General features: G+C 45.8%; 1 protein-coding gene across 1 annotated transcript in view; it reads left to right on the forward strand.

Annotated features, from left to right (window-relative positions):
* fer1l4 (fer-1 like family member 4) overlaps positions 1-10,024 on the forward strand; it is a 26,081-nt gene extending 16,057 nt beyond the window's left edge. Inside the window, exons 32-46 of the mRNA XM_077007512.1 lie at positions 865-981; positions 1,442-1,481; positions 1,616-1,719; positions 1,836-1,970; positions 2,046-2,162; positions 3,042-3,169; positions 3,577-3,747; positions 4,183-4,337; positions 4,747-4,928; positions 5,014-5,099; positions 5,228-5,326; positions 6,301-6,542; positions 7,147-7,448; positions 7,743-7,843; positions 8,126-10,024. Of these exons, the coding sequence (XP_076863627.1) occupies positions 865-981; positions 1,442-1,481; positions 1,616-1,719; positions 1,836-1,970; positions 2,046-2,162; positions 3,042-3,169; positions 3,577-3,747; positions 4,183-4,337; positions 4,747-4,928; positions 5,014-5,099; positions 5,228-5,326; positions 6,301-6,542; positions 7,147-7,448; positions 7,743-7,843; positions 8,126-8,306 (2,160 nt within the window). The 3' untranslated portion in view covers positions 8,307-10,024. The remainder of the gene's footprint in view (positions 1-864; positions 982-1,441; positions 1,482-1,615; positions 1,720-1,835; positions 1,971-2,045; positions 2,163-3,041; positions 3,170-3,576; positions 3,748-4,182; positions 4,338-4,746; positions 4,929-5,013; positions 5,100-5,227; positions 5,327-6,300; positions 6,543-7,146; positions 7,449-7,742; positions 7,844-8,125) is intronic.

Consider the following 10,024-nt stretch of genomic DNA (forward strand, 5'->3'; position numbering starts at 1 on the left):
TCTGATGATGGATTGTTTACTAGATAATTAATACATGCATTTGCTTTTGCATTTGCATTTGCATTCACATTTGAATGCAGATTTATGAGAATTGGGCTTATGAGAGTAATGCCGTGTTTCACTTGTGATGAAGAATGTCACTCTGTAAATCTGTTAAGACGTTTGTTTACTTCACTGATGAGCTCCGCGCAGTCTCTGGGTAAGTATGTTTAGAGAAGCAGAAAGCATATTTCAGCACAATGATGAGAATGCCTATTATTCTGAAATTCAGGCACCAGATGAGATTCATTCATGTTTTTGGAATGGTGTATGTTTATGTTTGCTATCAGGACGAACACTATAGTCTAAGACTCAATTGGCTAGCTGCATCAATGGTGAAAAACAGGAGATTTTATGATAAAATAATGTTCCTTGTATTTTCTGCTTTACAGGAGTCTTGTAGTTAATGTACATTAAGCCTTATGTAAGCCCTGTTTGGCTAACAACCCATGATCCAGTGAACAATCATGTGATGTGCTGTGTGTATGTCCTTAGGGCAACATGTCAAAGACAAAAAAATGACACTGTAGTTTTCACTCGCCAGCCAGCTATACTGCCCAACTGTCTAACCGTTAAGAGGAAAGTTTGCATAAGCTTTGCACAACATAAGGACCACCCATTTTACAACACAAAGAGCAAGATTCTGGCATAACAAGTAATTCCCAGGGCTTTGTAACAATGTTTTATACGGCGCAATTTGTACATTGTGTGAGCACAAGAGGAAGATTGACCTAATTAGAAAGAGTTAGGTTCCCTGGGGCTGTAATAGCCTCGTGATCTTGTGTGCTGTTTCGTGGCATGATTGGTGTGTGGTGAACATTTCAGGGGCCACTAAAAACAGTGACCAAGAAGGTGGAGGAGCTCGAGGAGGAGGAGCCTGAGAAAGAAGAGCTTGATTGGTGGTCTAAATATTACGCATCACTGGCAGAGCTTGAAAAGCAGGTGATGATGGCCTTATTTTTCCACTAGATCAAACGCACTGAAAGGCCGGGTTGGAATTCACACCTTCACCTTGTTTCTGACTAGCTGGCAAATCTCCTTGTTCATTGGTACCAACCATCAGGGGTGGAATCATAATAACAATAGAAAAACAGATATAATGGTTGACAGTGGCAGCTTGTTTATATATGGGGGTGAGGGAAAGGTAGCTAGCTCAGTGAAAACACTGTGAAGTTGTTATTTTTGTATCATCCTCTTATGTGTAAGCAAAGCATAGCCTTAATCTCTTTAAACACTGGTAGAAAGGTGTGGAGGTAGCGAGATAAGCCCTTGACCACAGAGAAACCCGTGAGAGCTCCACTCCTCATCTGGCCTGCTTCACTGTTTTCTGATAACATTTTGCTTTGTTTGGCTATCACCTCTTACATATGTAGAAGCACATGACAGCCATTTTCTGTTGCAGGAAGAGAATGAAGATGACATGGACGACCCACAGGATGGAGGTAGGACCCAACCCAACTCTGGTTGGCGTTGCTGTTGTTGTAGGACACTTGACTCTTTGACTGTCCAGTCTGTGTGAAGTGGTTATTAGAGACTCTTCTCACAAGTGTCCTCTAATGACTGCTCCGTTCACCAGAGGGAGGGAACTTTAACATGGCTGCTCTTGAAGAGGAAGATGATGCCGTGATTGTGGAAATCGAGCCTCCCAAACCGAAGAGGAAGAAGATTGCAACCTTAACGGTCTGCAGAGACAGCATCCATTTGTATTTGCCATGTTTCTATTGTGCCGTTTTGTTATTTTTGTGTTTACTGTTTACAAATTCAAAATCTACCTGTGTATATTTGTTTTGCTTCAGCTTTACAAATCAGAGTTGGAAAATGAATTCAGCCAGTTCATGGACTGGTTACACACCTTCCCCATCTACAAAGGCAAGTCTAATGTTGACGAGGAAGATGACGATGACAGCGACAGGACCATGGGCAAGTACAAGGTGAGCCTCACAACGATGTCCGAGCTTATCAGGCCTTCCACCAGTTCTCACTGAGGCTGTTATGCTGTGTTGCAGGGGTCATTTCTGATTTATCCCATTGCGTCTGAGGATGAGGACCCAGACTTCCAGATTACTAATGGAATACCCAAAAACTCCCCAGTCAAAGTCCTTGTCCGAGTGTATGTGGTAAAGGTAAAAAAAATTTTGAGTAATTAAGAGTAGTTCAATTAAATGAACACTGATCAACCTGTTAAACGTGCATCACAGGACACAGACCTGTTGTTGATGTGTTAATAGTTTCTGACTCACATGGTTTAGACCAGGGGTGCCCACAAGTTTTCAGCTTGCGAGCTACTTATAAGATGACCAAGTCAGAAAGATCTACCGGGGGGTGGGGGGTTGTGAGGTGGCGAACAAAATTTGTTGAGCGGGGGGACGTAATATGTTGGGGGGGGGGGGGGGGGGGGGGGGGGGGGATTTGCGTGTGTCAAACCCTAGACGTCAGATTGGCTAACATGAATGTCAATCAAAATACAACCGTCAGTGCAGATGGGTGATTCATCCACTACTTTTTAATATCACGCGATCTACGCACATTCCTTCGCAATCGACCGACACTTCCTTCGCGATTGACCGGTCGATCGTGATCGATGTAATGGGCACCCCTGGTTTAGACCTTTTGATGCTGATCAAAGTCTGCGTTTGGTGGTGTGAGCCTGAGTCGTGGCTGAGATCTCTCTAGAAAGTTCTCAACCATTCAGAATTGGTTTATTCATTCAGAATTGTTTTATTGCTAAATTAATTCTCGAGCAAAGTGCCCACTCTGAAATGCTGGACTTTATTGGTGTAAGAGAGCCAAGAAGGCGGTCAAACAGCTGAAAGAAAAGACTAGATGTTATTAAAGGCTTAGATCTCATTAATGCAAGGCTTGAAGATGTTAATATGGCTACTGCACTCATTTTGGTAGCTCATTCGTGAGTAATTACTGTCCTTGCTCCACCTTCAGGAGAATATTAATTCTCGCTCCCCTGTACTGTCTTCCTCCAAATCTCGTTCTGCCTTGCCCTGAAGGCCACGAACCTGGCGCCCGCAGATCCGAATGGGAAGGCCGACCCCTACGTAGTGGTGAAGATCGGTCAACAGCAGCTGGACACTAAGGATCGCTACATTCCCAAGCAGCTCAATCCGGTGTTCGGAGAGTGAGTGTGTTCACACCCATGCACGGACGTCTCCTGCCATTTCTTCTCCTCGGTTTCTCCTGAGTTTGTCTGCTTAACTTCACTGAGACCCAAATCCAGACCATTAATTCAACAGATAGGTTTTTTCTCTTTTTCATGTGATCGTCTGACTTCGTATCTAAAGTTGTGAACACGTGTAGAGCGTTTGATTGACAGCCAGCATGCTGCTCTCTCTACACTGTTCATTGTGTTGTGGTCATGTAATGTGTTTGATTGACAGCCTGCATGCTCCTCTTTCCTTGTACTGTTCATTGTGTGTATTGTATTTGACTGCCAGCATACACACTGCTTTATGTCTGGAGTGTTTGCTGTGTTATGGCTGTTTAAGCAGCTTGATTGACAGCCAGTGCTCTGCTGCATTTCTGCAGAGTTTTTGAGGTTACCGTGTCCTTCCCGCTGGAGACTGAACTCACGCTGATGGTGTTCGACCATGACCTGGTGGGCTCTGATGACGTCATTGGCGAGACGCACGTGGACCTGGAGAACCGATTCTTCAGCTGGCACCGGGCAGGCTGCGGTCTCGCCCTGTACTACGACAAGTGAGACGGCAGGCTTCTATATTCAGGGCTTGATCTACACAGAGCAGAATTACGCACACAACCCCGTATCAGACAAAGGCAATTTACACTGTATATATAATACCATACATTGCTGAATTCAGCTTTTCACTTAGAGAAAATTCCAGGTATTTTTTCTTCAGTCACCATGTTAGATTACAGAACTGGGTAGTTGCTCACGAGAGCTTCTCAGCTCTGTGTTTGCCATAATTGCCATCACTGCTGACCTCATCTTTCTCACGTACCTGAAAGTTGTAACTGCACGCTTTAGCCTTTGTGATTTCCTCCCATGAGGCTCGTGCTGCTACTGGTCTCACAGTTGCTTTGCGGCCCTTTCATTTCTGTTCAAGCTACAAGTGGAGCTAAACAGGCCTTCGCCACTGAGGAACCACTGTGTCTTGTGACTTGTGCTGGCAGGGATGGTTATAACAAGTGGAGAGATGCCAAGAAACCGTCTACCATCTTGGCTGAACTCTGCCGCAAGAACGGAATCCCCGCCCCTGAGTACAGAGAGATGGAGGTCAAAGTTCTCAACAAAATATTCAAGATCCCAGAGGACGCATTTCCAGAAGGTCTGCCTGCTGGTCCTCTGATCATGCAGCTTCATGGAGCTTCATGTTCACCAAGGAACAAAAACCATCTTATAACCACACTAAAACTGACTTATAACCATCACGGTAGCGCTTATAACCATCACTTTAGAGCTTATAACATCACGTTAGCGCTTACAACCATCACGTTAGCACTTATAACCATCACGTTAGCGCTTATAACCATCCCATTGGCACTTATAACCGTCACGTTGGCGCTTATAACCATCATGGGTGTTGGGTGCAGTAGGGAGTTTTGGGAGAGCATTACAGACAGTAGAGGATGGACACCGAGGTTAAAGTGGCCTGATATAGTAATTACTGCACTAACAGTTAACGTTCATGGCTCCGCTGCCTCAGGACGCTTGTGAGCCTGCCGCTGTCTCCTCAGAGCTGCTGAAGAAGAACAAGAAGACGGAGGAGGACTTCGTGGAGCTGGACGAGCACCGTGCCCTCAGCGTGCTCCAGCGCTGGGGCGAGATGAGGGAGTTCTGTGTGGGAGCGTGCCCCCTGGTTCCCGAGCACGTGGAGGTCCGCTCCCTGCTCAACGAGGACAAGCCCGGCATGCCGCAGGTCAGACGCCAGCCCCTCGTCCGTGGGTGCGCAAGAAAAAAAATCTCCACTAAACGCTGTGCGTTGTTTCTCTTTCCTGTGGCAGGGTTACGTTCACATGTGGATCGACATGTTTCCTGTGGACGTGCCTGCTCCTCCACCCATCAATATCAAACCCCGCCTGCCTGTGAGGTACTGCTCAGAACACGCAGGAGTTACGACATAACAGCACCAGTGGACATTAGGAGTGACTAACAGGATTACACTTAATTTGCTGTAAATGCTTTAATTCTGAAATGAACATTATTCTCTCCCTCGAGCTACGAGCTACGGGTCATCATTTGGAACACTGATGATGTCGTCCTGGATGATGTCAACCCCTTTACAGGAGAACCATCCAGCGACATCTATGTGAAAGGGTCGGTCACCGCACACACTCGTATACACACACACACACACACACACACACACACACACACACACACACACACACACACACACACACACCCTACACGCACACACACACACACACAACCCCACACCTACGCGCAAACTCATGCACACACACACCCCACATGCGCATACATACACACAAACGCACAACCCCCACTCGCATGGCTGTGCACACACCCCACACGTATGTATGCATAAACACATGCGCACACACACACATCCCACATGCGCACACACACACACACAACCCACACTCGCACGGACGCACACACACACGCCACACACATGCACAAACATACACAAACACACACACAAACAGAATACGCACATGCATTCCCATTAAAGCTGCTTGTTAGTATGACACACTGTATCTCCCCAGAGGCTGTGGGTGAGTTTCCAAAGATCAAGACCTGCTTTTGGGCTCCATCACTGCTCATCATACTTTTCTGTCTCACTCTGTGTGTTTGTGCATCTTGGTCAGCATGCCTGTGTGAGTTTGTGTATGTGTTTGTGTGTATACATTTGTGGTGGGTGTGTGTGTGTGTGTGCGCGCTCGTGTGTGTACAGGCGTGTGCTTCTGTGTTTGTGTGTGTATGTATGTGTATGTGCATGTATGGGTGTGTGTGCTTCAGTGTGTGTGTACAATATGTGTGTGTGTGTGTGTGTGTGTGTGTGTGTGTGTGTGTGTGTGTGTGTGTGTGTGTGTGTGTGTGTGTGTGTGCGTGCACATACTGATGTGTGCATGTGCTTCTGCGTGTATTTGCACTGGTGGGTGGGTGGGGGTACATTACTGGTGTGTTCTTGTGCGTTTCCTGATGTGTTTGCGTGTATGTATGTATGTATGTATACGGATGTGTGCGTGTATGCGTGTCTGTGTGCATGTGTGTTTTTCTGTGTGTGTGTGTGTGTGTGTGTGTGTGTGTGTGTGTGTAACCTCCAGCTGGGTTAAGGGGCTGGAGGACAACAAGCAGGAGACTGACGTGCATTTTAATTCGCTGACGGGCGAAGGGAACTTCAACTGGCGCTTTGTCTTTCGTTTTGACTACTTGCCCACGGAGAAGGAGATCACGTATAAGAAGAAAGAGTCCATCTTCTCACTGGATGAGACGGAGTTCCGGCAGCCTGCCGTGCTGGTGCTCCAGGTCTGGGACTATGATCGTATCGGTTCCAACGACTTCCTGGGTGAGTGGTCTGGCCCCGCACTCATCAGACTCTGTGGTGAATGTCAAAGATCCCTCAACGATTAGTACATATATTAACACGGCCCAGTCCTGCTTGGTTAACTCGGTATATGAAGGTTTCTCTATACCCATTAAATAGAAGAGTAAATACAAGCAAACTCAGTACTAAATGTCTGTCTGCTTCAGTAAGAGCTGATTAGTTGTGTCGTTCTCGGAGGCAAGTGGTATCCTCTTCAATTTCAGTGACTCAGATACACTGCGATCCAGTGATCCTCATGGGGTTTGGAGGGACTGGGGGTGGTGACCTATGGGACTATAATTGACTACCGGGTCATCTGTGGATACACTGATTATCATAAAATATAGACTTTTGTGTTAAAGTTAATGAAGAGCCATTCTGATTAATTATGACTGTAAGAAAAATTGTCATAATGCCATGAACTGCACATTTCATTTTACAACGTAGTCAATATTGTTGTGGCACTTATTACTGAATGTCAAAGCATCCGTCCAGCAGGAATATGGGTAAAAAGAAACCTCTAAAAACCACTAAAACCAATGCGTGCCAGGTTCTATTAACCCCCCCTTCTTCCCATGACACCCAGGGTCCATCGAGCTGCGTCTGAGCGACATGGTGCGAGCGGCTAAGTCGTCGGAGCAGTGCAGCGTGCAGATGGCCAAGGACCGGGCCAGCCCGCGGTTCTCTATCTTCCGGAGCAAGCGCATGAAGGGCTGGTGGCCCCTGATCAAGCTGAAGAGCCAGGAAGACATCGAGAGGGAGGAGAGGGAGGCAGAGCAGGAGAGGAAGAACAAGAAGAAGAAGAAGAAGAAACAAAGCAAACGCAGCAAGATGAAGCCGGAGGACCTGCAGTTCGTCGACAGCAGTGGAAACACCTTCCTCATAATGGTACTGAACTCTGGGACAGGCAGCTGCTGCCACCGCTGTATACAGTGTGAAATGAGACCATGATAAGTGACTCTGTGTCACAGATGAGTCTGTGACACACTGACCGATGCTGGGCTGGTGTGAATAGCCTGTGTGTTGTGGTTAGAAACTCTCTAGAATGTTCTCACCCATTCACACTGAATTGTTTGGATTGTGGGTCTATTTGTTGTGAATATTCAAGAGCCAGCTGCCAACTTTGGACAGCTTCCCTGTTCTGATGGTTGCTCTTCACTTTGCGGTCGTTGTTGTTCTTAGGGCAAAGTGGAGGCTGAATTCCAGCTGGTGACTGCAGAGGAAGCCGAGAAGAACCCTGTGGGCAAAGCACGCAAGGAACCAGAGCCCCTGGACAAGCCAAAGTAAGAGCAACGTCTGCATGCTCTCCCAGGTGTTTGGGGTCTGTCCTTAACAGAACCTTCAACACAGTCCAAACAAACTCAGACAAGGGTGTGTACAGCCCGTATGTGAGAGTTGGGCCCTAAATAAAAGGTTCTGCCCTATACACTCTGATGCATTTGTTAGTTAATTTACAGGATATTCTAAAGCTTGCACTGATCACGGGTGTTGGTTTATGTTAGTGTATGTTAGTGTATGTTGGTGTGTAGGAGAGCCTAAAATGATTTTGACCTTGTCTCTTGCAGTCGCCCCAAGACATCATTCAACTGGTTTGTGAACCCAATGAAGACCTTTGTATTCTTCATCTGGAAGAAATATAAGAAGTATATCATTGCCTTGCTGATCCTCGTGATTTTGGCCCTGTTCCTTTTCCTCATTCTGTACACCCTGCCCACACACATCAGTCAGCTGATCGTCAACGGCTGAACGCACAGGGAACAGTGGCTGATCTCTGCTGGATGTGAGGGGAGGTATGAGTGGTAATCTCTGCTGGATGTGAGGGGAGGTATGAGTGGTAATCTCTGCTGGATGTGAGGGGAGGTATGAGTGGTAATCTCTGCTGGATGTAAGGGGAGGTATGAGTGGTAATCTCTGCTGGATGTAAGGGGAGGTATGAGTGGTAATCTCTGCTGGATGTGAGGGGAGGTATGAGTAGTAATCTCTGCTGGATGTGAGGGGAGGTATGAGTGGTAATCTCTGCTGGATGTGAGGGGAAGTATGAGTGGTAATCTCTGCTGGATGTAAGGGGAGGTATGAGTGGTAATCTCTGCTGGATGTAAGGGGAGGTATGAGTGGTAATCTCTGCTGGATGTAAGGAGAGGTATGAGTGGTAATCTCTGCTGGATGTAAGGAGAGGTATGAGTGGTAATCTCTGCTGGATGTAAGGGGAGGCATGAGTGGTAATCTCTGCTGGATGTGAGGGGAAGTATGAGTGGTAATCTCTGCTGGATGTGAGGGGAGGTATGAGTGGTAATCTGCTGAATCTGAGTGGATGTAGTAATCTGCTGAAGAAGGCAGCACTAAGAACTGCTTGATGGCTTATAGCATACTGATTCACATTGTGTCTAAACGTTTGTCTTATAGATTGAATCACTATTTAAATTCAGATTTTTCTAGGTTGATTATGCTGCTGATATTTTATAGATGGTGTGATTTAAAACAAATATTCATGATATGTATGCTCTGACTAATATAATAAATGTATTAAATGAAATTAACACTTGTCAAATCAACACACAGCTGAGGGTGAAATGTTGACATTAATTGGTGGACCCTTCTGCTGGGTGTTCAATATGACGAACAAGGCAACAGTACTATATCACAAAAATATCACATTTGTTTCTGTTAAAAGGCAGGTGTGCAATATTATTAACTTTCATCCAGTTTTGTTGTTATGAATTAAAGGGGTGTTTCTCCACTGTGAATATAAATATATATGTTTACATCAGTCATTCCCTTTTAAACAACAGCTGTTAGCAAAGTGGGGTTTTTATCTGTTTCTCAGTGACATCAAAAATGCTTGAGGTGTGATTTTGAAATCAGCTATTCATGCAATCTAATGCAGTGCTTGAGGGCATCAAACCTGCATCACCTGGGGATGACAGGTGGCTGTCGGCATAGGAGAAAGGACCTGGCCCAAGTGAGATGTGGGTCCATTTCTACTAAAAGCATGTTGCCAGTCACACACTAAATTACTGCTCTGTGTGATTACCACATGTGACCTATAGCTACTCACATGATAATTGTCACTAATGCATTAGGCGCAGTGCCCTAGCAAGTGGATCTGGCAGCAATGTGAACAATGCAAACGGAAACAGACCTGAACATAGAAGTGACATTCTCATTGGGCCCTGGTTTCCATGGTGTTCGTATGGCATCTCTTGATGAAACAAGATGATTGTACAGCAACTTTTTTAAATAAGATGATAGAAAAGGTGATAAGCACTGCAAGTTTATTTCTACTCACGCAATCCGAAATCATGATTCAGATCATTTTATTGTTCACCTCAGCGGCTGGGATAACCCAGAATCATTTAGTGTGAATGTCTGTAAGACTGGCATGACATACCAGAAAATGAAGCAAAACAATACAAAATTACCACCCTTCATCTCTGGGTGGAAAATGATCTTGTCAATCACAGAGT

The sequence above is a fragment of the Brachyhypopomus gauderio genome, chromosome 1 (assembly GCF_052324685.1).
Source record: "Brachyhypopomus gauderio isolate BG-103 chromosome 1, BGAUD_0.2, whole genome shotgun sequence".
NCBI lineage: Eukaryota > Metazoa > Chordata > Actinopteri > Gymnotiformes > Hypopomidae > Brachyhypopomus > Brachyhypopomus gauderio.